Source organism: Catharus ustulatus, chromosome 3 (assembly GCF_009819885.2).
Source record: "Catharus ustulatus isolate bCatUst1 chromosome 3, bCatUst1.pri.v2, whole genome shotgun sequence".
NCBI classification, from domain to species: domain Eukaryota; kingdom Metazoa; phylum Chordata; class Aves; order Passeriformes; family Turdidae; genus Catharus; species Catharus ustulatus.
This window is the reverse complement of record NC_046223.1, coordinates 43,073,170-43,100,819: the sequence shown is the minus strand read 5'-3', so window position 1 is coordinate 43,100,819 and position 27,650 is coordinate 43,073,170. Positions and strand designations below refer to the sequence as shown.

Genomic DNA, 27,650 nt, shown 5'->3' with positions numbered 1-27,650 from the left:
GTCCATACAGATTTATTTGTTCTCTAGTGCAAAGGAGGGAGCAGTGAGACTGATTGAATGATCTTGAAATTAGAGAAGTGTTTATTATCTTTTGCCGTACTTGTGCTAGACTGTAATACTGTAGTTGAACAGCAATTTTTCCTTATGTAAGTGTTCTCTTTTGAAGCTCAATCTGACATTGTGTAATTTATTCTGAAAATTTGGAAACAGCAACCAAAATAAAATTTTCTGAGTACTACAATAGAATAGATGACTTAAAACCCCTCATCCTTGCTCTTTTTTTTTCCTTGAAGACTGATTTCAGTGTCTGTAGCTTTTATGGTACCATATGTTCTGGAATGCCTGCTGTGTTAGGTCTGGTTGGTGCTTCATTCCCAGCTGGAATGTCCTTTCTTCTGTGGGTTTAAAACAGTTCCTTGTTATTACTGTTGTAGAACTCTTTGTGGGTTTTCCTTATAGATGTGATCTGGTAAAACACTTAAAATTTTGCTAACTATTTCAGTACTGTTTGTAACACATATAGGCTTAAAGTTTTGGCTTTTCTTTTTGCTGGGTCAGCTTAGTGTTAAGGTTATTTAATCAAGAGAAACTTTAAAGCTGTGGGCAAGTACTCACTTGGGAAAAAACCTAGATGTATGTGGTATAGCAAAGAAAACTGAACATTTGGGGGGACAATTATACATCAAGGTTCTCTATTTCTTTTTCACTTATATAAAAGTAATACTTTAGATAAGTCAATAGGAGAATTATACATCAACTATTTTATTACATTGGATAGTTCAAAGTTATTAGAGAAAATATAACCATGCATTTTCTGTGAGATGGTATGCTAAAATATTTTATAGACTTACAGAAATGTGCAGAATGCTGTGTGCAAACTACATCCTGTTTAAAGTATGAAACATACTGGAATCTAAGGTTCTCTAGTGATGAGACATGATTCAATGGAAACATCTGTGGAGAGGAACAGTTCATGCTGAAGATCCAGTGCCTGCACCCCAAAATTTAGGATGGTTTTCCTTTGGGCTATTCCTAGTCTTATTGTGTGGACTAACTGCTCATTTGTGATTGCAGTATATGTATTCTTGAAGTGCATTTTCTAGTTTAGATTCATGCAAAACAGTTCTCATGTTCCAAGGCTGTTTTCTGATTCCACCTGGACAATAGTAAATGGGCATAATTGTAAAACTTACTCTTTAAATGAATAAAAAAGAAAACCTACTTTGAGAGTCTTGGGAGACAATAGGGAAAGTATGTTCTGATTAAATGTGGGAGAAACTGGTAGCAAATTAGAAAATACATAGGATATCCTAGAAACCTAGATGATCAGCATGACATTCTCTATTTTTTGATTTTAGACAGAAACAGCTGTAAGCAAGTATATATAATTTGCCATGTAATGACTTGATTTAATTCTTTTGATCTGTTCTAGAGATTGTTTGCAATTGCCAGTATGTGAAATTCATCTCAGTCTGCAGTGTGTTGATTGAGCTTATTATAACAGTCCATTGCTTTTTATACTATATTTTAAGAGACATAGTAAAATGAATTGAGTGAAATATCAAAATCATCTTCCTGTTTTAGAGTTTAGGAACATCTGAGATACCAAAATAGGCAATTTGAGATCAGACCTCAAAGATTCAGAGCTTTAGTGTTAATAACACATTTTTAATGCTGCAAAACATATTCCTTGAACAGAAATCAGTCATTGTGAGCCACAAATATTTGGATGGTTTTATGTTCTGCTCACACAGTTATAGAGTACGCTCATTTTCACAGAAACAGCAAAATTTTCAGTTTTCTGTTCAGACCCTTTTGTTTCAAAATTCATTGGTCCATTGGTTAAGAAGTCTAATTGATGTGAAGACTGAAAAACCTAATGGGTAACTCCAAACTTTCAGACAGTTAACTTTTTTCTGACCAAAGTTCCATGTTGGCCAAAATCTAAGATCACCAGAGAATATCAAGTGCTTTCTGATATGTCTGTTGAACGATGCCTTTAGCATAAGCCAGCTGTACTCCTTGAATGAAATAAGTGCTACTCATGTGGAATTAGTGAAGGAAAGAGGGATTTTGTGGAACCAAATCCTCCTTGAGGCCAAATTTCATGTGAAGGTTGGAGTGTAGTTAATCTAGAGAGAAGCCGAGAAGGGATTACTGTAGTGGATGAGGAGGCTGACAGGGAAGAAGAAAGCGATTTTTCTATGAGAATGAAAGGGTAGTTTCAAGAGTGTGTGGGAACATACTACTTTTTGCATCAGATTCTCATAAATAATAGATTATTATAAATTTATGAACTATTAAAAAAAAGTGATAAATAAAACTCAGCTTGCATATTATCCCAACTAGTATATATTTTCTTGTCTTCTATATCAATATTGATTAGCTAATGTAGTTTGAAGATACAAGTATATGTATTAAAAAAGTATATTGCTGACAAAATTTCAGGGCAGAGAAGAAACAAATGGATGGTACTTCTTTAGTTTTTTACTGTATTCTGTGTGTTCTATAGTAAAGGAGTAATGCACAAAGTGAATGTCTTTGTGTCTGAAGAAGTGTTTATTTTGGACTCTGTGACCAGTCCTGACTGAAGCAAGGGATGGAAGAAAATATTTGAAAAGCACAAAAAGTGTGCTCTGTGACTTTTTATGAATACTGTCCTTTGGACTACTACTGTTTTTGTCTTTTGCATGACTCTCTTCTTTATAGTTAGACAGAGTTAATGTGATAATGTGTAGACTTTGTTGGGAAATGTGGTACACAGTACATTTTAATTCATTTCTTAGAACAAGCTATGCACCAGCTTTCATAATGAGTAGAAGATTCCTGGCAGTCAAATACTGATTGCAGGAAATTACCTTGAGGTTTCTGTGATGTATTCAGCCAAATCAAGAAAGTGAATGGTAAGGAAAGGAAAGAAAGAGTTTTAACTGTTTCAATTTGGTTCCCTGGAGAAAGAAGTTTTTATACAGCAAAAAATCTAGGATTTGCCAATGTGGATGTTAAAATATCAGAGGTTTTAAACTGGATTTAATTATTTAAGAGTACGAAGCCAAAATGAGTCTTGTGGTGAATGAATGCAATTGCTACCAAAGTCAGTGGAAATTGAAAACTTAGCCCCGGGCTAACCATGTCTTATAATTAATTGTAGAACTAACCTTTGCTCCCTTCCTTTCACTGCCCTTGTTTTCTTCCCTGAACATCCTATGATGTCTTGTGCAATCACAAAAAGATCTTCCTCTGCTTCACGTGATGGATCCCATACCCTGATTTTAGTAATCCCTATCAGTCTGTGAGATGCCCCAGAAAGCCTGTCTCATTGACAATCCTGGTGGGTGTCATCCTTGGATCAAAAGGCTCATGGCTGTCCTGGGACAGCACTGAGAGGAGTCAAAGCTGTGCTCCATTTATCTGACTGGGTGATGGGACTTCCTCCACATGCACATTTTCATTTTTACTCCTTTGTGTGTGTGCAGATGAGGTTTTTTTCACATAACCTAACAAATATTTGCATTTTATTTCTTAGATGGACTAAATTCTCCACTGAGATGGTGGTTGGTCACTGGACCAGATTCTTTAGGGAAGTGGTCCCAGCACTTGCCAGAGCTCAAGATGCATCTGGACAATGCTCTTAATCATATGGCATAATTGTGTAAGGAGCAGAGAGCTGGGCTCAATGATTCCTATGTATCTCTTCCATCTCAAGACATTCTATGATTCTATAAATAATTAATGCCATGAGAATAGTTACCTGAAACTGGTTTATTGTTTTACAGGGATCGTCCTTCAGCACTCAGCAACCTGAAGCTTACAACCTTTTCTTGACCACAGCTGCAGGTGATGGCATCAAACTGTGGGATTTAAGAACACTGAGGTAAGAATTAATTAGGTACCTTGGAATAAAAAGTCATACTTTATGTTTGTTTATTCAGAATTGTCATATTTGCTGTCATATACCAGTAGAAATTTAGATGTGGAATCTGAACTACAGGCTAATTGAAGTTTACTAGTTTTTAGAGACCAAACAAAGTGCTCATCCCTCAATCATAGTTAGTTATGTGGAGACCATTGAATATTTAAGATTTATCGCCTATGCTTACCCACCTTTGTAGATCCAATAGTATATATATAATTGTGCACTGAACTGAATGCTAATGGTATTTCCAAAACAGAGTGCCATTACTGTTTGAAGAAAAATCTATGATATGTCTTTTAAAAAATATAAGTCAATTGCTACAGCATTTTTATAAACCATGTATGTAGTGCTATAAGTTTGCATGATACATTACCATGAACTCAGAATTAAATGCTACATTGTGCCTAAACAACTTTCAGTGTTGGGAAAGCCTCAGGACAGAGGAATAAAACATCAAGGAGGGAAAAGTAATACCTGGGGCAAACTCTGTTGTGCAGGCCAAAATAATTATGTTTAAAAGAAAAGGGGTTTGGGCAGGAGAATATTTGAACTTCAAAGAATAATTTCCGATTTGCTTTCTGTGTGTGTAAACATATCTGTGGAAAGAGGTCATATAATTTTTCTAGCACTGAATTTTCTTTTTGAGCAATGCTTAATGAGCCTTTCATTTGTTTCCATCTTCCTGTGGTAAGAATACATTAAATCTATAGGGGGCATATGTGTTCTTTCCAAAATCCTTGCTGTATTACCCTCACTCAATGCCAGAAAGTAATGAAACTAGAGACTGCTGGGGTTGGAATTTGTTACCTTCTTATGTTTTTCTAATAAGCTGCTCAAACTGTGTTGCTGAAGAGTAATGAAAAAGTAGAAAGGTTTTCACAGATCACTTATCTGTCTCTTTGTTTCTAAATACTAATATAAGTAAAGTCCATGAATGGTAAAATAGTTAAAGTGTAAAATCTGGGCAATCAATTAAATGGATGTGTCTTGAGACGGAGGAACTAATTTATGTATGTTCTTACTGTATATTTAATTTGGCTAGGTCAGTGTATTCTAGTGTCCACTGTGTTCTATTAGCCAAGCTTCAAAAAAGTAGTTCAAGTCCTTAATGACAGATATTTTAAGAGTGCTTGTGAGGTACTATGTATATATGTGTGTTTGCTACACATTACACAGTGATCAGTAGTATTAACTCTTGTGGAGTAGAAATAGAAAAAATAAATAATTGTTTTTCATTTGCTAGCAATTTTCAAGGAAAAAAAAGAAAAACAAACCACATTTTTTAAAATTAAATTTTGTACCATTACTCAGACCAGAGACTGAGTCTTCTATATTTTAAAATCTGTTCCTGGGTTCTCAAAAGAAGTAAAACTGTTCAATTTTTCCTATGTGTTCACCAGGTGTTTTTCACATAAATAAGTTTAAAATGTCTAAGTTTGGAAAGCTCTGCTTGAAGTTGGAACAAGTCTCTGCTGAAATGTTAGGTCTACTATAGTCACACAGACTGAACGCTTTTGCTTATACTTTTTGTTCATAAGTTTTATCCAATCAAATCCAGTCCATCCTTTGCCCTGTTGAGTCCTTGCAGGAGAGATTAGTTCCTAAACAACCTTATGGTAGGCCAGTACCTTTAATCTCTTAAAGTTGTTGATTTGTAAAGTTGATGGATCAACAACTGTTTCCAATCCCTCTGGAATGACATGCCTTTGTTTCTGCTTTGGGTTTGCCAGAATAGGGTTTTTTTAGTGAAATCTTTGTCCAGTGTTCTTGAAATGTAGCAAAGGTAAGTCCACCTTCTCATTTATACTGTTTGCAGTGCTGTAGATAGTAACACTAACTGCAATATCTCCACTTTATTGTTTGTTGATTTTGTTCTAAATATTTTCTCTAGATGTCTGTAGTGAAAATTGTTTTGCTTTTCTTTAATCTGTTTGCTACCCTTGAGAATCTATCTATCCATTGTTACTTTATTTAAAAATTCCATAAAGTACAAAATTTTGATTAAATAAGGGTAAAAAATTCCCTCCAGCACAGTGCTCTTCAAAGCTGCTGTTGCAAGCATAGGAAATAATTTGCAGAATAAGTGCACAATTTCCTTGGACTCCTAAGGGTTTTTTTATTCAGTTTCTTTGATGATGGTTCCTTTTCATATGACATGCATTCTTTTTCTCACAATTGACTGAAGAATCATAGCAGGATGCTCATATTCTTTTTTGATCTGTGTAGATTAAATCTTCAAACTGGTTAACCTGGCCTACAGGTTTAGAAGTTTTGAATATATTGATATTTTTACTCTGATTTCTACATGAATTTAGCTATCCAACCTGCGTTATCAAACTACAATTTTTTCCCAGTGAAAATTCATTTTAACTTTTCTTACGTTCTTAAATTTGGAGAAATTATTTTGCAACTTAAATTTTCATCATCTTTTCTGGATAAAGCTGTGAATGTGTCTGTCTCTTTCACTATTGATGATCTGGAGGCATTCCAAGATTCCTTCAAGAGTGCCAGAAAGTCTCATTGGTTCCTCTGAAGGTGGTACAAGAGAAGACATTTTAACTTTCTGATGCTGTCAGCCAACCTCACACAGCCAGGTCATCTTGCCAATAAATGAGAGAATCTTGGACACTGCTAGTGGCTCTTGGATTTACTCAGACTCCTGCTCCATTTGCTTTGAAATGCATGGATTTGTAAAGTTTCATCTGAAGATTTTGGATATTTTTGTCCTTCACCTGCATTCTCCTCATTTAGAACTAAAGCTAAGAAAAGGTCCAGATGATCTACAAAACAGACTTAGAAATAAAGAGCAAGGAAAATAGTTTTTCTTGGAAGAAGAAAACTATGGCTACTCTTCTTCCAGATTAGGATAATGAACTATGAGACCTTATGAAGACATGCTTTAGAGTAAGATAATGACCTTTGACCAACTTCCAAGACATTTTTTAGAGCAATTTCAGTCTATATTGTCTAAAAGAATGACTACATGGAGAACAAGTCAAATTACTTTCTCTTGTGTCCAAGGGGAAAACAGTGAACACAAGAATTAGACTGAGATGCTGTGGAAACTTGAATGAGAAGAACATTATAGTCAGCAGGTTCAGGACTCCCAAAAAACCTTTAATGATCAGGAGGTACAGAAAGTTAATAGATTCTTACATTTTTGAAGGAGTTGAAGTGTTCTTTGTGATGAAACCTTATAGACTCATTTGTCTGTAAGACATAAGAAACTTTACCATTCTTTCTCATATTGCTGTGTGTATAGAATGTATTTTGGAGACATTGCTGCTCTTTCTGAAGTCAGGAATCTAGCATTGATTTATACTCAGCTGTACCTGTTGTCTCCACCAATTAAATTTAATATCTCAGAAAAGTCTGGATTGAAATGACACAAATTGCTGAGTCCTTTAGACCAGAGTCCAGATATATCAGAGAATTCCAATACACTAAACTTCCTTGTCTGCCAGTCCTGCCTGTCTTTAGTGGCTATGCTCATGAGCACATAGGGTGGTGAGATGTACTTTGGCATTCCAGTGCTGTAAAACCAAATCATAGAAACAATATAGAAACTTAGGAATTAATGAACATTCCATTCCCTTACAAAGTAAACTCATAACAACAGGAAGTATCAACCTAGACTATATATCAGGTGCTTTAATACATTCATTTATCACTTTAATTTCATATGACAGTTTTTAATTCTGCTTTACCAATCTGGATCCTTTCAATTTCTCACTTTCTCCCACTTGCAGATTAGATAATTCTGTGCGTTAATTATCCAGAAGAAAGGAAATTTCTTTCATTCATTCTGTTAGGAAGAAACTATAAATTCATAGTGTTTTATTCTTCACTTTGTTACATGTATTTAGAATATTGACTAAATACTTAGTAGCACTAGCTCACATTGGCTAGAAAGACATGAATACAGATATCTTCATGTCTGGCTGGTAATGAGAAAAATTGTTTATCTGGTTTTCTGCAGTTTCTCTTGCATGGCTCATTCCAAGGAGTCCGTTTCCTCAAGAGAGGTTCTAGAATGTGAAATAGTGTAAAATTTTCTTCCCCAAGGCAGATTTCAGATCCCCTGTAAAGCTTTTGGAACTTATGTGGACATTCCTTTCTCATCAGTAAATTATGGCTAAAGATGCAATGCAATAAAGCTTCATCCTTCTTTGTGTCAGTAATTGTGTGACCTGGCTTGACCTCAGATTTTCAGATGCATAGTTACTCAAGTTACAGGCTGCATTGTGAGGACCCTCACAGCACCACTGGGCCTTAACCGCCCTGACCAGCCTTGGAACCCCATCCTGTGCTCCTCACTTCAGGCTGTAAAAGTCTGTAGAAACGAGCTGACAGAAGCCTTATGAGGTTCAGCAAGGGGAAGTGCAAAGTCCTCTTGACACCAAATGCAACCCCCCAGGCACCAATATTTGAGGGGGGCAACTAGGTGGAAAACAGCTTTGCAGAAAAGGACACCAAGATGAACATGAACCAGAAATGTGCCCTTGAGGCACAAAAGCTTATGATGGCTGCATCAGGAAGAGTGTTGCCAGCAGGTTGTGGCAAGTGATGCCTCCCCTCTGTTTAGCTTTGGTGAAGGCCACACTGGGTCTGTATGAGCAGTGAGGTTGGATAAGATGACCTGCAGTGTTGGAACCCTGGTCATCGAGAATTTTAGATTATCTGTGCTGACAGGCTCTGACCCCTAGGAGACCACTGCTTTTGATCTGAGTTTGTGGAGAAGGCTTCCAAAATTGAATGATAGAACTGAGATTATAGGTGTGTAGTTTGAATAGAAGTGTGTAATATCACATGGTGGAAAACTTAAGAGTTTAAAGTTTTAAAATATGGTAATATATATAAAACAAAATGGAGGTTTTAGGGCTGAGGCTAGCTAGTTCTTCTTCTTCACCTTCTTCTTCATGGGTTTGGGTGATACTGTAGGATAAAGTAGAAAAGTCCACATTGTGGGCCACAGGGGTTGGTTATTGGGTTAAAAGTAAAATAATTCAAGTAGCATTTGGGCAGTTTACCCTTAAAAGGCCTTGTAAAGAGAAAGATAGGGCTCCATTTTTAACTAGCTTGAAGTACTGTAGAACTCATGGTTTGTGTGACTGTAATATAAATAAGAAATAATAAACATCTGAGTCCAAACAAAAAATACGGTCTCGCTCATTTAATCCTGACCCTGAAAAAAAGGTAAGCCTTGACACTCCAGAGCTGCTTAACAACCTCAACCATGATGTCACTTTGATTCTGTGAAAGAGTATTTTTTCTTTACTTACCACAGAAAAGGTAGGGCATGGGAAAAGTGCTGGAGAAACTGATGTGATATTGACTAAGAGAGCAAGAAATACAATAGCAACTGAAATAGAAAATTAATTTAGAAGGCAGGAAAGGGACATGCTGTCAGATGTGCTGTGCTTATTACCCACCCAGAAATGGAGAGAGCAGGGAAGAATTAGTACAGCCCAATTTGAAAGTCTGGGATGCTACTATGGTAGTGTGAGGAGGATAGATGTGGTAGGTGTGAGATTACTGTTGCAGGTAACAAGAACAGCAGGGACAAGGAAGAGTTCCCAACACCCAATACACTAACACCTATGGTAACAGTAGCTACCTGCCTGTGACTCACACTCTGACCAGCTGAAAAGTGGAAGTTCAGCTGTTGAACTATGGTGTTTGCTGCCAAAGTAGCCATTTTTCATCCCATGAAAGACACAAAAAATGCAGTGAGTGCTTATCAGACCACAGTGAAGACTTGAGGAATATTGAACTACTTGTATATACTGAATTGCTTCAGCAGAATACTCAGCTACGTGATAATGCTTTGATGTGTGATCCCAGAGAAAATCAATTTCACCTTCTTTCAGTCTCTGAAAGAATTTGTCAATTGTATGAAGATAGTATTAGACATTCAGGCAAAATCTCCAAACAGTGTTATGATGCTATGCAACTAGATCATAAACTCCTCTGGCAATGCATTTTAGCAGAATTCCAGCAGCCACAGGGAACTCATCTCACACGTTTTCTCACAATTGCCCTTTGAGACCTTAGGATCAGACATACAGTTTGAATTTTGAGATACTTTTCAGTTTGCATCTTCACTGTGAACTAGCTGCTTGACATCATCCTAAGCAAGATACAAATATACATCTACTCAGAATTTGATTACTTCTTGGTTTCTTGTGAACATGAGGATCCCATGGTTAGCCATCTTAGCCATTTTTCTTGGTTTTGTTTTTTTTTTTTTTTTTTTTCTTCCTTGGAGCTTTTGAGTCTAGTTATCCAGATTCTGAGGGATAAAAGATTGTCTGGAGTTGTTCCAAGTTTGGGACTGGAGGTGCATGAGAGTATAGAGGATGGGGAACACAGGGATGTGCTCCCTGGTGAATGAAAATGTTTCTCTATGGTGAAAATATTGGGAGCTCCTATCTGAAGGATTTGGTGTTTCAATGAAACGAAACCCATGTGTATAGTACATCTAAGGTAGCTACCACTACTGTCAAGTTGTACTCACATTTTGCAGAGCCTCAGTAGATCTGCTGATACTGAAGAGTCTGTGAAGAAATACCAGAGCACTGGCAAAAAGTAACAGAATACAAATGAAAGTGGTTAAAAAATCCAAAACAAACCATACTTTTGTTTCCATTTTTTTTAATGCGTCAAGCAGAATGAAATAGACTTCTTTGTGAGAGTATTCTCTTATGTATAAAGAGACACACATTCCAGTATCTTTCTGTTCCAAAGATAGAAAAAAATAGTATATTTTTTTTCTAGTATTATTCAAGATTTTTTGCAACATAAAACAATACATATTTTGGAATGTAGACTAAAAGATGTACAATGGAGAACATAGGGAAAACTTGGCTGTTTGCTGTCCCATGCAATTACCAGATGTTTGTCATGGTAACTCTGAAAAGCTCTGACCAGAAAAGCATTCTTAGGAGGTTGGAGATCATGCCAGCTGGCCACGTAAAGCCTGCAATATCCAAAATAATTTGGATCAGCACCTGGTGCTACTTAAAAAAAAAAATAGAATAAAAAAAAACCTGAAAGAAGACAGTCCCTAAAATAAGTTAAAGTCATAGACGTAGTATCTATTTAATAATTCCATTATTTTTTCCCCCACTTTTATTCATTTCTGTGTTACCTGTAGATATCTGGAGTTGAAAGATCGAGTAACAAAATTTCGACTTAATTCTATGTAAAGTTTAATTGGATTTTTTTTTTAAATGTCTTTTAAAAGTAAGATTTTAAGAGGTTGGAGAAGTAGCTGAACTTGTAATGGAACATATATCCTGATCTAATGGAAAAGTTGAAGAAAACTATTAAGAAAATAGAGTCTAGGGTATTGGTTGTTACTGTGGCTGCACTGGCACAAGAGAAAGGACACTTTCCTATGACTGAGACATTGCTTTATACTGCTGTGGAATACCTTGGAAACCTGTTAGTTCTTCTGTATCTATTTATAGGTGAAATATTTGAGTTATTGGTCACAATACAGAGAAGATTCTTTTGGAAGAAAGTTTTTACAGTGCTTTATTAGGAGGCTCTTCTGTGAAGAATACTCCATTGAGGAAATTGTCTTTTACAGACCCTGACAATGTCTTAAACATTTAGAAGTCTTGATGTCCAATGCTGTACTTAAGGAAGAACGGTGAACACCTGAAGACACCTTCAGGAAAGACAGTGGATATGAATTTTGTTTCTTTTTCTCATAAAGAAATTTATTTCACATGATGCTGATGTGTCTTACAAGTATTTCCTCAAATTCGCTATGTAAAGGCACTGGAAAAAAAAAAATCTCCCTGAAATTCACAAACAGTGTAACTGGAACTTGAGGCTAAGTTGTAAGAGGAGTTTACTCCACCCAATGAATAATGTTATGTGGAAGCCTATCTGAGGAGAAAAATGCTGAGGAGATTGAAATAGCTAGTATTCTTCTTAGCTGTCAGTAGAGAGCTTTAATAGAGGCAGGTTATTCAATAGACCAAATGTGGCCATTGGCTACTGAAAGTCTGTGAATGTTCATGTGAAAAAACTGAAGTTGAAAAATGATTTTACATCATAGTAATTGGCTGTCTTCATAAGTTGCTTCTCTTGAACTGTAGTGTTCTCTTCAGTTGGGTTATTTTAGCAGTTTTAGGATAGAACTTGTCTGTGGTGAAGTGTCTGGTTACTGTATGCTCAAAATATCTGTTAATATCAGTAGTTTTGTTATACACAATACAGTAAAGTTCAGAGTTAGGCTCTATAAAATGATGTATTTTCAGGCATTCAAATGTGTCTCTTATGCTTTAATAAGTGATGCAACTAGTTCAGTCACAAAGTAACGTTTTTGTTTAAGTACATCTGTTTCACCTGGATGAGTGAACCAACTTGGCATCCTTACACATACATGCATGTCTACAGCAGAACAGAATGGTATAAAAATTTAGAGCTTTTTGCACATAGGTTCAGTCGATTGAATTTACATAGCTTCTATGATTTCGCTAGCCAGGAAAAAGTGTATATCACAGGAGTTGGCAGGAGATTTTACTATGTCAAATTTGTTCCTGGACCAAGCGTACATTAAAAAAAAAAAAAGACAATATTTGACATCTGCATTATGGTGAAGTACGTGAATTTGTATTCTAAGAAGGGTTGGTTGACAGCATTAATAATGATAAAAAAAAGAAGAATATAGGTTACTTTAAGTCTGTTTTTAAATAATACCTCAAAGATATAAAAATAAACTTCTGAAATGAGGTATACATATGTAAATGACAACTCTGAGTGGTGCTGAAACTTTTATCAAAATGTCTTAATATTGAGGAAACTCTAAATAACATATTTTTTAACATTAGTTTTGTGGTGACTGCAAAGCTATCATGGTTCTTTAGAACCATGTGGTACATTTTTAGGTGGGTATTAATCTTCATCTCATTAAAAACATTATTATTTTGAAATGGCCCACGTGTGCTCAGCTATTTAAAAACTTACAGTAATTTCACGAATACAAACCGCACCATTTTGACTACAATTTTGCTCCCACACCGAAAATGCGGCTTATACTCAGGAGCGGCTAATATGTGAATAATTTTCTGACATTTACAACCCCAGAACTGCCAACCAGGGTGCCGAGCCGAGCACCGGCCAGCAAAACCCAGGATTTCGCGATTGTTACAAATTGGTTACTGTGTTGCGCGGCGGGTGGGACCAGCTCAGCGCCGGCAGTGCGGGGGGAGGAAGGGAGGCAGGAGAGTTCCCTACTTCAGGCAGGGGAGAGGCAGTGCGGGCTCTGTGCTGACATCCCCACGGTTCGGGGAGGAGGCGGGGGCTCCGTGCTGCCATCCCCGCAACCCGTGGGGTAAGCGGGGGGTTCCAGCCCTCGCCTGCCACGGCAGGAGCAGGCAGGCTCCACCCCCGCCCTCCGCCACTGTGGTGGGAGCGGGGCGTGTGCCGTGCCTGCCCGCTGCGGTGGGAGCGGGGGGTGCTCCGTCCCTGCCTGCTGCCGCGGGGCAGCGCCAGGCCGGCCCAAGTGAGCCTAGAGGCAGTGGCCAGCCCTGAGCAGCCCCGCCAAGCGGCCCCACCGAGCTGGGCCACATGGCCCCATCGGCAGCCCCGAGCGGGCCGAGCCTGCACAGCCTTAGCTGAGCCAGTAAACCCCCTGCCATGCCGCAGTCCAGTTACTATTTGGCAACTTTGTTGCACGCAGGTCCTCGCTGTGAATGACAGAGCGGCTTATATTCAGGTGCGACTTACTTATGGACAAAGAATGAAATGTTTGCCAACACCCAGAGATGCGGCTTATAGTCCGTGTGACTTGTATTCGTGAAATTACTGTACTCTACAATGCTTCTTGCAATATTAACATGAAAAGTAGGACATTAATTCCTTGCATTAATTTTAAATTCATTCCTTCCTTTAGATTGTTTTAACACAGATAGGTAAGAAGTTATCTACAGTTGTAGAACAGAGAGAAAGGGAGAGAGAGAGATATTTTTCACTTTGGAATGTCATTTGGATATTATCTTTCTTGACGTTCTTGACTTACCATATACAACAAATTAATGTATGGAGTATAAATGTAAATAGGCAACAAAAATTAAATGGTCAGATTTGGGTCAGATTGAGAAAAACAAGCAATTATTATTTATGTTATGATTCTGCATACTGCATCTTCATTTGATATAAGCAACTTGAGGGAGATTAATAAATCTTCATGGAGCAGACTTTTGCAACACCTTCCTCTTAACTAACTGACAGACATCACAGCTCCTAATTTCTAATTATTAATGATGTTTCTATCCCTGCTAACTAAAAAAAGGCCAAGGCATGGGTTTGGTCATTGTCCTGGGTCAGTTTTGTCTGTTCATTTTATTTTTCATCATTAATGTTCTTTAAAGTCTTTTAGTTTTAACAAAATCCTACTGCCTAAATATTTAAAACTTAATTTGTGATTTTGCCTTAGTGAATTTGTAGACTAAGAAAAACATGAGACCAGGAGGATTTAATGAAAACATCAGTAAAAGAGGTAATTTTTACTTGGTGTTAATAACACTGAAACTTCTCTGTAGGTGTGAACGTCGTTTTGAAGGGCACAGTAGCCGCTGCTATCCATGTGGAATTGCAGTGTCTCCCTGTGGACGCTTTATAGCCAGTGGATCAGATGACAAATGCGTAAGTAGTTTTTGTTCATGTTCCTCCTAAAGGAGTCTTTTTAGAGTATTCTAGGATTAATTTTAATGTGCATTACTGTGATACTTTCATGTAGTTCATTCACATGTAACAGTTACATATAATTCATGATTATTTTGTCTGAAAAATCCCAGAACAGCTAAATCTTAGCTCTCAAAGTAATGGCTAAAATACTGGTTCTGTAGGTTTCCATATTTGACTCTAAATTGTGATATGCCATCAAAGATGAGGAGAATGGTGTTCCCTGTAGCACAGCTTTATGTGGAAAGGAACTCTGTTGCAAATACAAATTAATTTACTTAAGCTCTGAAATGCAGGGTGATGAATATTTTAGTATGGCTTTCTTATGAACCAATCAGTTGAATAAAAAAGAAGTCATTCAACTGGAACTAGAACTTTCTGGACCCTTTGTGTGTATGTTTTCTCCCCAGACAAGTTCTCTTCTGAATCAATGTCTATCACATTTAAATTATTTAGAAATGAATCCTGAATAAACATGTATTGCTACCATTTTGAGTTTGCATCTAATTTTAATTCAGTAATGCCTGCAATGTTGGCAGAATGTTTGTCTTGCTGTTTGTGAAGAGGTGGATGATTGCTAACTTGTTCTATTGGCCTTTGAAACTGGGATCTGGACTGGGGTCAGCTTCATTGCAAACACATCCTCTCAAAACAATTGGGTAGGAATGCTGTTTAAATTTATTTTAGGTATTTCTAGGTTAATCATCAGAATGTGACACAGTTTCTGGTCAACTTCAACTTCAGAACAAGAGGAATTTACTCTTCTGACTAGTTTTGAAATACTGACTCTAATGTGTGAAGGATAGAGATTTTATTGGCAGATTGCTGGATGTTTGGCAATAGGTATTGTATTCTTGACATTTTCATGATAAAACATATTTTTCAAGTTGCTGGTAAATAGCATTTCAAAATGTAGCTTGCAATACAAAAGAAGGACTTTTTTCTTTGGGAAAAAATGCATCTAATATTCATCTCAGGTCCTAATATATATGACATAATAATATATTTATTTTATATATATTATATATTTTTTACTTATTTATATTATGATATTTATATTTTGATACAATAATATATTTGTATTTTTTTAAAGTTTCTTTTGAATTGTATAAAAATAAGAGCAGTCATAGGAGCTTTTTATCTTCTCTTTTGCATTAAAGTATTTGTTTGGAATTAGTGCTAATACAAGAAAAGAAAGCATGATTTTGCCCTTACTCCAAATTTTTGGCACGTGGTGGGTCATCAAAGGAAGCTGAATAGCTGGCACGCATCCTGCTCCAGTTGGCATGGGGTGCCTGGTGGGCACAGAGCCAGTCAATACATTTTAGTGTGGCTCCTGGGTGGGAATTTTGCATAATTTGTGTTGTATGTCTGTAGAGAACTTTGATTGTTCTTCTTGTCCCCTTAGGAAAATTGAGTCAAGTTTTGGACTCTTGCTTATGCTATACTGTTGGGACAAAATGCAGTTTTGGGGCGTTTTTTAAGAGGCTTCTCTTTGAAATGTTTAGCCTGGATATACTTTTGTGGTTCCTTTTGAAACATAAAATTGAACGTGGCACTGAATAGTCTATTTATATTTTTCAACTAATAACATCCTGACAGATGACTTAATGTGCAACTGGGACAATTTTAATAGTATCAAGAAGTCACATCTTTCTGAAGATTATATGAATGAATGTCTATTGAAATAAGTTGCATAAAAAATCAGTAGTGCGGATACAAAAAGTTATCTTCAAAAAGAGCATTCTGGAAATAGTGGAATGTAACTTTCTACTGAGAAGCAACTGCATCTTCAGTCATCTTAGAGTTTACTTTATCAAGTGCAATTTTTCACCCTGTGGTTAACAAATGTGGTTAATTTAAAAGCCAAAAGAGGCATAATTGGAATATAATTGAGAGACATTGACCTTAAACTGCCTTATGTATTTCACAACATCTGAAGTATTTGACAGAGAGGCATATATTGTCTACCCTGATTAATAGCAAAATCACATTTCTACAGGACATAGAAACAGCGAACCAAAATATGTTATTGTCAAAAAAGAGGTGAAAATTCTGTCTACCTTTTTTTCTACTTCGAGGGTGTATGACCTGTTTTATAGAAGAGCTTGATGTAGCTTCTGTGTGGCTGAAGTAACCACTTGGTTTTATTTTACTTGCTCTGGTGTGTGTTAGTGTGAGATTTGTAGATACTGTAAATAGGGGTTACAAATATTTCACTAACTGACTGCTCCATCTTCCTTAAGAGAATCTTTACTAAGACCTGTGTAGGACCTGACAGTCTGATCAAGCTGATAACCAGTATCCTGTGATTGTATTTCTGTAATTAATTGTGACTGGAAAATATAGACTGTTAACACTTCTCATATCAAATCTTCTTTGCATCCTAAATAACCTAAGGTTACAAGTGAATTTAGTTGGGTTTTCCTTAACTGAATGTACATAATATTGTAATTTCTAACCGTTTTACAGTCTAAGGTTTCTGGCTATTATTAAGGACATTGGGCAAATATACCCTAATTTGGTTTAGCTTTCCATTTTGCTGGACTCTCTACAAAAATGTTTACCTGAAAATTTGTTGACTAAAACAATCTTAGTGTAAAAAGACAAGAAATGTCTGGACAGTGTAAAATGCTACTTTTGATAATAAAAAGAACTAATTTTCTTTCTGTGTCATATACGTCTAGATAGCTGTTTCACTCTATGTCTTAATTAGGCATTTAATATTTGTCTTTGAAGACCTTAGGGCTCTCTGAATAAATTCCAAGTTTCCAGAAATGAAGTAGGGAATGAAGAAATAAATATTTGTTTCTTTAATTGCTTTCAGACTCATTGTTGCTAGCTCTCTTTGAACTGTAGACTCTAAAGAGCCGCATTTTGACCCTAGTGCTGAAATTGGATTTTCTAACATAAAACTCTCTGTCCATGCCAAATTTCAAAACCTGTGTTCATAGCTTACACAGACTGACCCATATCACAAATCCAGAAGTTTTTCAGCATAGCAGGTTACTACATGAATAACAAAAATAATATATGGGTAATATATGACATTCTCTTCTATTTTTTGTATATTTTTCAACAAAGTCTAGGATTTTACTTACACAACTGTCTTTGATACACATTCTGAATCCGTGATTAAACTTATGCCTTCCAACTGTGAAAGCACCAAAGCTTGAGGCAGTACCCCAGAGGGCAGCATCATTGAAAGGAGTAGCAGGAGACAGGATAAAGCAATTTGATTCTTAAACATAACACCAGTCTAGTAACCACTTGTGAGTCCCTGAATATTAACCTTCACGCAAAATTGGTTTTAGAGTAAGTTATGTAAGTGATGCTGGAAAGTGGTTCTGGAAAGTGATGCTGGTCCAGGGGCATATCCAAAGAGTTTTGCAAACCTGCGAGAGGTGGCTGAATGATCGTTTGTAGACTGAGTTATTTTCAAATATAAGATTCTGCATCAGGCATAGCTGAAACTGCAGAATTTGTTTATAGTTGACACCTTAGTTTTAAGTAGGTACAGAGGTTGATATTAAAAAATGTCAGTGTTGCTGAGCAATATATTGTAATGTTTTGCTACCAGAAAAATACATTTGGAGGTTGGGCTACCAGCACTCTTTTGTTCTATATATCTGCTTCTCTTGCGCTGCACTACTTCCTGATATAATCATTGCCAAGAAGATTGTCTTCCTCACCACCAATAAAAATATTATTAATCACATTAGTCTTTCTGTGGCTTAGTTCTGATTTATAAAAAGGAGATTAGCAATGCTATCTTTCTTCTCTCCTCTTGTTTTTAAAAGAAGAGTTTAGATGAGGCCTGTCTCAGTTTGTTACTATTGTGATCAGCTGCTCTGGTCTTACTTATATTCAATATTTCCATCCTTGTGTATCTGGGGTGTGATAAGCTTTAAAATTGCATCTGATTAGGTTAAAAATTGCATAAAACAATTTAGATACTAAAGAAAAAACACCCCAGGAAACTCCAAATGTGAATAATAAAATTGTGTGGTTGATTTTCTGCCTTTAAGAGCCCACTTCATTAGAACCTTTTAGGTACTAATAATGTTAGGTAAAAGACTACAAATAAGGGAGCTGGAAAAATATTCTGATATAGCTGTATGTAAATGGAAGAGAGAGGATCAGTTAATCATCTAGAGTGCTTTGTTCCATATCTCTTGGGAGTGTATCTTGGAGGCATCACTGAGGTTTGAATAAGGTGTATTTGATCTATGATAAAATGTACTTTAATAATTTATTTGGAGAAAACAGAGGATATTTCCTTTACCAGAAAATTACTTTTATAAATGTATGATATTGGTATTGTATTTATTGTCTTGGTCTACACTTCCTACCAGAGGCCTTGCAGGACAGAATATATTATATGAAGCAGTGGTAGCAACTATCTGAAATATTTTGGTTTTCAGTGTGATTGGTATTCCAATTGTATATTGCTCAGGTTTTATCTTATGTGTCCATACTGTTTAACTAAGATAGACTTTAATGGGAAACATCTGGAGAAAACAGCATTAGTAATATTTACTGTGCAAAAGGCAGGACTGACATTGCTTTGCAGAACAAAATCCATAGCAGAGAATGGATGACAGAGACTGCAACAACCACTGCCAGCTGTTGATGGAGAAAATCTTCCCCTTTCTAAAGAGGAACACAGTTTTATTTTAGTCTTGAACCTGAGTTTTTTGGATTCTTTGGTAGCGTGGCTGGCTGTTAGGCCAATTATCCTAGAAGTGAACAGATAAATACTGCTTTCTTAACCATACAGTCATGACTTTGGGTATGCTGTTACCTCACTCTATCTTTGGGCATATCTTTGAAGATGACTGAAAATCCTGGCCTTGGTAGGTTATTTTATGAACCATGAAGTTATGTGAGTATGAGCACATTAATTGTCCTTGTGTGCTTTTTGGTCAGTTCAGGCTATTGCTTATCTAGGCTGCTACACCTCAGACCTGACCACCACGAAACCAGATTGGCAGCTGAGAGAGGTGGAGGATTTTCTGATGGTGTTATTTAACTACTACTGAACAACATTTTTTTTTCAAACTGAATTTTATGAGTCTGTAATTTGTTACTGTGTTAATGTTGAAATTTTGTAATATTTTTGAGAGATAGGAGGAAGTGTGAGAAATTAGCCTTTTTGCTAAAGAAAACTAATTTTATTAAAAAATACCCCATGTTCAACTGTAGACAAAACAGGAAGCTGATGCAGATATGAATACCCAATGTTAATTTTGGAGTGCATATAGCAGTGAGGTGCTAAAAGTGGACATATATAGTTTTAAATCCACAGAGCTTGTGTTTTCTGTATGTGTATTTCTTGGTCACAATTCTTGACAGTATCATTGGTACATCTGGGAGAAAAATCTGGTTAAAGGTCCTTTGCAGCATCTAAATCTTTTAGTACTTTTGTCAAACAGTCAACACCAACACAGAAACAGGAAATGCAATTATTGGTACTGTTGATACAGAGGAGAATCTTAGAAGCAGTCAGAAAAGAGCCAAAGTGGGTGCAATCCAACCATGCTGCTTCAGAGTGAGAGGTGAGATAAATTTTCTTAGAATAAAATCTTCAACTTACACTCTACAAAGTTGTACTCTGACAATGCTATATGTGTTATAAAAGTAAAGGCAACCTGAATTCAGTGGTGAACAGTGCTACAAAAATTTAATATGAAAGTGAATAAAAATGACAACATACATGAGGCTTTAAAATTAGCAAATTAAATAGAAACTGAATTGGCAAAAATTGCAATTTCGAAGCTTCATATAAGGGTGGCTTAGAGAGGGAAGTCAGATATGGTTTATGTAATTTTTTTTAGCAAGGAAAATTCAAATGTGTTAGCTATAACTGCCAGAAGACTGATTTGAAAAATATCCCTTGCATCTTGAAAGATGACTGATATGTATAATATTAACTATTTTAATGATATAGAACATTAATAATGTTCACTGTCACTCATTTTTTAGTTATGTCAAAGGAAACAGGGATCTTACGATAGTGGGAAGTCTCCTGTGACTGCCAGAAAGACAGCCTCCATAAGTGTCATTAAAAGGGAAAGGGACTCTGAGAGGGTGTACTGTGCTCAACATTTTGGTGCCAGGCTTGATTTGACTTTCCATACTACCATGTGGTAAGTGTATAAGATATCTTGGGACTGAAGAGCATTAATCAGTGCTTAGGATACTTGTGAAATCTGTTTTATTATGTGTGGATTTGGCACTGATACCTATAGTTAAGGTCGTCTAACACTTTCCACTATAATTCTGTTTTCAGTTGCCTATAAGTAAGAACATTTTGGGCTGAAACTTTCCATGCTCAGTGTCTGCTTCAGGTTAATTGTTATTTTTCTTTAGTGTAAGTACTTCAGGAGCTTTTTTAGCTTGAAATTGAGGAAAAATACATGGTTCAGTGGAATATGTGCCCCAGTATGAATAGAGAGTGATGGAGTGCAAGTCAAACACTTATATCATATACTGCGGCATTGTGCATTCAAGTTTGATGGCAATGATGGAAGCAAATGTCCAATAATGCCTTATTAATAAATGCAGATATATTTTATAAAAGCATTTTAGATTATTCATTTTTTTTTCTATTAAGGGACTTTAACATTTCTGTCTTCTGTAGCTCATTTTAAATATTAGGAAAAATAGTCAAGGAAAAGTGATGACATTGGCCAATCTATGCAAAACATGTGAAGAAAACATCTCTATTTGTGTAAGGCCAAATTAGTATCTTAGATATCAATGTCTTTTTTGTTGGTTTGTTAGTTATGTTCTTTTCCTGTGATCTGTTTGTAAAATACATGCTTCAGCTTAAAGCCCCAGAAGCAACAAAGGGTTTTCTTGAAACTAATGTTACTTTTCTGATCCCTGCAAAAGCTGATAACAAGGAGAATTCTTCTGTCATTCTTCAAGTGTTTATGAGTTGCTTCCCCCTCTTTCCTATCCCAGAAGTCTGTAGGGGTGCAAGTAGTTTGACACAAATGTATATGGCCATGGGTTGGACTATGGGGCAATGGGAACAGATGGGAACAGGTCTCCTTTGAAGTTAGAGTGTGAGAAAACAGAGGGAAAAATTTGCAGAATGGAAATCTGCAGATAAAGCGTCAATTTATCTAGCACACTCTGTCTACCAATGCAGTAGAATTAAGTAATTTTCCATTTGGATACAGATTCTTCCACTCAAGGAAGGCATTTGCCCTTCTCCCCAGTCTCTTGGTACAAGGATAGGGAGGAAGGCAGAAGTTTGTGTATACTTGTAAGGTGCTAAATACACTGTCACACTCTGGGTTACTGAAAACTGACTACTCCAAATGTTCTTCAAATGTCAAGTGAAAGGAAATACAAGTAAGTATGTGGTTATGGGTCCAGGAAACTTCTTTGGAAGCTATTGGTACAGGTAAATTATTTTTACTTTTGGCTGACCCTCAGCAAGAAATGGAAAGGAAATACCAATATCTACTGAACCAGTATTTTTATTAGACAAAATTTGTCTTAATATAAAAAAAGAGGATTGACTTTGGCGAAGGTCTAAAACATTATATGCACATATGTATTTTGAGTATTGCTGAGTGCTTCCTAGACTGTTTTGTTTTCTTTTTCATTACATTTGGTTTGCTGAAAATCTGTTCTTCTTCTGTCATTGATTTAATATTTCAAGTTTTTTTATTCTTCTGTGGCTAGTGTTATGGTATCATTTATAATTCAGTTACTGTTCTTTTCTTTTTTTTTCTGTAGACTATGCTAAAATAATCTAGTGACTATAGAATAGAAAAACCATTTGGATGACATCAGAAAATAGAGCAAAACTAAAATGGTTGCAGACTATAGTCTATAGTCTTCTATAGACTATAGAAGAATGTTTATACTGGAGTTGTTCCTCTTCCTATGAATGTTAGTTCTGTTAAAATACAATTCTCTTTGGGGTTATGTTTTGGTTTGTTTTTAAACTTTTGAAGTTAAAAATAAATGTACTTTTAATCTTTAACCAAGTTAGCTTTTATTTTCAGAACTTAGACTATCACTGGCTAGTTTAAGTATCTGTGGCTAGAGCTACTTAAACAGAAGCTGGTTTTACATGCTTTTATAAGATGATGTTTTACTTTTAATCAGATTTTATTGTCTTACATGTCAAAATTACTCAGAAAATTACTATTACTTTTCCTTTCAGTTATTGAAGGAGAAGATGATAGTTGCCACAATGTAATAAAGTATTCTTGCATGTATCTAGAGACTCTGCCAATTTTTCTGTTGGAAGTTGAACCATAACACCTAAATATTTAAGATTGATGGAGCTAGGAATGCATATCAGAAAGATGTTCATCAGTAATTCCATTAGGGTAGAATTGTAAGAGTGATGTGCGATGGGCAGGTTGTGCTCCCAGCCATCTTCTGGGTGTTTTCCTAGCAGCTGTTCAACATGAGCATAGTCTTTGTGGTAAAGGTCAGAGGAAAAGACTTTCCCACATCTGGTCTTTCCTATGTCTCCAGTGGTTAGCTACAGGTGGGCTTCTACCAGTAGCTGCTTGGCTTTCCTCTGATCCACTGAATCTGGTTACACAATGTGACAGTTTGGGAAAGTGCTGCATTCCAGTAACCTCTAGCTCAGGGTTTCTTGAAAGGTAGAAGGTAGGGGTTTGAATGCTTTTTAGGCAGAGGAGTGTGACTACAGAACCAAATACACACTTGCTAGATTATAATGAACAGCATGACTGTTTCACAGCATTTTTTGAAAGAAAGGTATGGACCAAATGGTTGTTTTAGAGACTGTGTGGAAGAGGGCATAAATTACCAGAATACCTGGGTTTAACAAACTGGAGTTTTGTTCAAAAAATAGTGAAATCACATTTATTTTACAGAGTGGAACAGGGACTAAAGATTAAGCCAAAAATGAATATGGTCCTTCCCAAATTAAACTGAGGACCTGGAATGGAAAATTAATTTTTATTGGATAATTCTGGCAAAGTTCTGTAAGTCACTAGATTATGATGGAAAAATTTCAGCTTCACTAACCATGCCTCTCTGTGATATGTTCTCTTGGTTAAAAGATGGAACATGTTTCTTTGTGAAACAGAGCATTTTGTGCTCTTGATTCTTGCTGTCATTGACTTCTCCTCTTCTTTGTTCCTCCTTCCATTAAAAGGTAGGAGAGTAGACTTGAAGAGAAGTAAGACAACCTATTTTACTAGAACCACCTGTCAGTTGTGCAGAGTCCAGATAATTTATTGTATTTACCAAACACACGAATTTTGATTTTATTATCTACAGTACCATTCTATTCTCTTTAAGTTCTAATTTCTAACAGAGTTCCATAGTGTGTTAAAAAAACATTACATATTTGTCCTGTTTTGGTCATTCCCACAGTTCCAAAGAGGATAGATATTTTCAATAGCTGTGAGGAATAGGATTTGATTTTATGATGCAAACACTTGAAACTGTCATGACATTACTGAATTATTTTGATAGTGTTGAACCATTTTGGCAAGAGGTCCTTGGAATTTCAGTGGGCTGTTTGGTAAGAATGACTTCTCCCTCTTTTCACAAATACCCTTTCTTTAGTGAGGTGTTTAGGAGCATCCTGTACTGGAAAGAGAAGTGCATCTTGTAATGCTTTGTGCTCACCTCTTATTCAGTGTACTCCTTTCCTTTCTGGAGTTTCCCTGGAATGTGGACTTCTACAGCATCTTATCTCTTATTTTCTTGAGACTTGCATGTTTCAGTTAATTATGTGGGCATGACTTCTGTAGTTTGTTCTGGAACTATGGTGGTGAAGTACAACCTAACTGCAGTCTCTACTCCTGATCCTTTCTGGAGTACAAAGGTCATTTCCAGCACTCTGTTCATGGAAGGAAGACCTGTTGGAAGGCTGGACAACAGGGTTTTGTGATATAGAGTGTGACAAAGCTTGGTATGAAGAAGAGAGCACAATAGTATGGGTACTGAGATATCGCATAAGTGTCAGCACCTCATAATTTTGGTACTAGTTGAGTCATGATGTACTATCATCAGAATGAAGAATGGAAATCCTCTATGGATGGAGGAAAATGGATGGATGTGGTGTTACACACGATAAAATGAGGGCAGCATACTAATATGTTGGAAGTCTGAACCTTCTCTGATTAAGCCAAATAACTTGGCAATATTGTAACCTGTTTATGATGTGAAGTAAATAACCCATAGTGCTTCTTCATTCTTTTATGTCTATAAGACAACTAGAGGTATTTACAAGGATCTTTTCTTCAGATTTTGTGTGGTAATTGTAAAAAACATGAGCTGTCCTGATTATACTAATACATGGTTTTGTACTTTTCTTTAGAGGAAAGAATTTCTTGTGTGCATATACATCAGAATGCTTTCCCTTTGTGTCATTATATCACTTTTATCTTGTTTGAACTCCACTTACTGTTCTGTTCTCTTGTGAACTGATCATGTTCCAAGTGTTGGAAGTCACAGTAACTGTGTTATGGCCATATATTTTAAAACAAGCAAGTAAAAATTGCTGCTGTTCTACCACTAACAAAGACTATTCATTATTATAACAGATTTCCTGATATATTTTATACCAGGGAGAAAGGTCTTACTTTTAAAAGAAGGATTTGTAATTAAAAGCATTTGCTGTATCCTTTTAGGAAGGAGACAATGATTTTAGCACATTACTGGAGACTTAGCTACTTTCTCAGTATGGCAGTATCTGTGTGTAATACTACAAAAGATCCAGAGTTTAAAATTGGCTACCTACATTCCTGTCTTCATTTATGCCAGTAGATGGTTTTAACTCCATATGACAGTCTTCATCCAGGATATGTGAGATTTATAAACTGAGTCCAATTAAGTAGATTTATGTTTAGCGTCTTTATTTGCCTCCTAGTGAATATGGCTGTGAATGGAATATTTGACACTGACAACAATCCAATGTTTCTTCAGTGCTGGTTAGGACCAGACAATCTTTGGTGTTGAATGATAAGATTTGTTTCCTGTGTGGTGCATTAAAGTTTCTTCAGAACTGGCATTGGTCCATGAATCTTTTTATAAATTGGGAGGAAAGCCTGTCGAGTCCACAAGTTTTTGTGTGTACCTTGTATGTATTTGCTGTCTGCTAGGGGAAGTTCAGCTGCCTTGAGTCCAAATGATTAAACTTACTTTAAGGTACTAGCACCAAAAAACTTCAGTCACAGAGTAATACATTGCTGTAATAAAGTCTGACCAAACACAGTTTGGTTTAGTTTATGTCAGGTTGTGTTCTAAATTCCATGTTCGTTAATGACAGAGATTTAGTAAAGATAATGGATCTTTAATTTTTTAATTGAAACTTGTTTGAGTTATCATCTCTGACTATTTTTTGCATGCTTTGCGATTTATTCTATCTTTTGAGATACAAATCTTATTTATAATGTACCAAATAATACAATATGTAATGTGTAGTGTATCTGCATAGTCTGTTCTACAAATAATGACTTTGCTAGGTAAGGAATGGGTTAAAACAATGCCATATGTCTGCATGTGACTCTCACAGGTGTTTCATGTGTGGAAAATCTATACTACAGGATTTATTTCAAAATATTTTTTTTGACGGTAAAATAATGCTGATTTAATATCACAATACTACCCTTTTCATAGTATCAGTATGCCCATGACTTTCGTGAATTTTGGGCTGGTTTCTTGATGAAGTTTTGCATTGGCACTTTTTCATTATTTGAGGCTATACCAGTAAAATTTTAATTTTCTCCTTGGAAAGCACTTTTCCTTTTGAGAAACAAAGGCAGGCAGTATACTTTTTCTCATTGATGATACCTGCAGCAGTTGTATTATTATTGAATTTTTATTAAATCCTATGCTGTTCAATTAAACACAACAAAGATCTGTGTATAACTGAAAAAAATTGTACTTGATATTTGTGTTATCTAATTTATAATGTATTAGATTCTGCTTAAAATAAAAGGATTTAAATTTCAAATAATTTAAAATATATTTTAAAAAGGTATTTTTTTTTACCTGCTTCTTGAAGTACACCTAATGTTTAGTTATTTATTGGGGAAAGAGTGCATTATTCTTTCTAAAAACTTTTTTTTTTGTTTGAGTTAATGTAAGCATTTGCTAAATGATCCCAAATTATAAAAATCATTCTAAGATATTGATGACTTTCATATCTGTTTAACTATGATTAAAATTTTCTAACTTCTCTGTAGGCTATGTAGTTAGTGTTCCTATACTATAATTTAATGCTTCTTAGAACGTGGTTATTTTTTGATAGTCAAAATATCCACTCATTGTTTTTTAGGCTTACATATATGAAATGCGTTCAAGCACTTTTTTATGTAAACTGGGAAGACACACAGAGTCTGTAATCAATGTCTGTTTCAATCCCTCATCTCCACAGGTAAGCCATTGGGGTTTTTTTCCCTCTTTGCAATGAAAGCATGTAAAATAATTGTAATTTTATAATTTTAGAGTTACAAAATTGCAAAAAAAATCCCAATTCACTGAAGTATTGCTTTTCATTCTGTAGTCTTCTCTTTCGTTTATGTGCCAATGTGCTGTACATCTGTAGGGCTGTTTATCTACTTACAGTTGTAGCGAGGTTATTGTGCCAGTTATAAACTCATGCAAAATTCCACATGAATACAGAGAAAAGATGCCCAGATTAAGGGCCTGCAAAACAGTCTTCTTGACTGGGAACTCTTCTGAACCTGCACGTGTTGAATGTTGGGAAAAGGCACATCCATGTGAAATTACCTGAATAGACTGTAATTCAGACAATGTAAGAGGGAAATCAGTAGGGACCGGGAAATGACAAGGGCCTCAGGCTTGCTGACATTACTCAAAGGTCTGAAAGATTTAAAAAACAACATTATTTAAAATGTGCTGTTTCAGAATAGCTATTGAATACCTTTATCACAGTATTTTGAAAAACTATTTCTGTTTTGCTTTTGAACCTTTTAGATATCTATAGGTGAAAAGTACTTCAAAGTAGTTAGGCATTATGCAGTAGCAATTTCAAATTTTCAGGATCATTATA

The 27,650-nt window shown here is 35.9% G+C and overlaps 1 protein-coding gene across 4 annotated transcripts in view; it reads left to right on the top strand.

Annotated features, from left to right (window-relative positions):
* Nucleotides 1–27,650, top strand: part of WDR27 (WD repeat domain 27) — a 93,963-nt gene that overhangs the window by 24,931 nt on the left and 41,382 nt on the right. For 3 of the 4 annotated variants that reach the window (XM_033055056.1, XM_033055055.1, XM_033055057.1), the window contains exons 21-23: nt 3,777–3,874; nt 14,476–14,578; nt 26,913–27,011. In XM_033055056.1, the coding sequence (XP_032910947.1) occupies nt 3,777–3,874; nt 14,476–14,578; nt 26,913–27,011 (300 nt within the window). The remainder of the gene's footprint in view (nt 1–3,776; nt 3,875–14,475; nt 14,579–26,912; nt 27,012–27,650) is intronic. The other variant, XM_033055059.1, reaches the window with a different exon arrangement.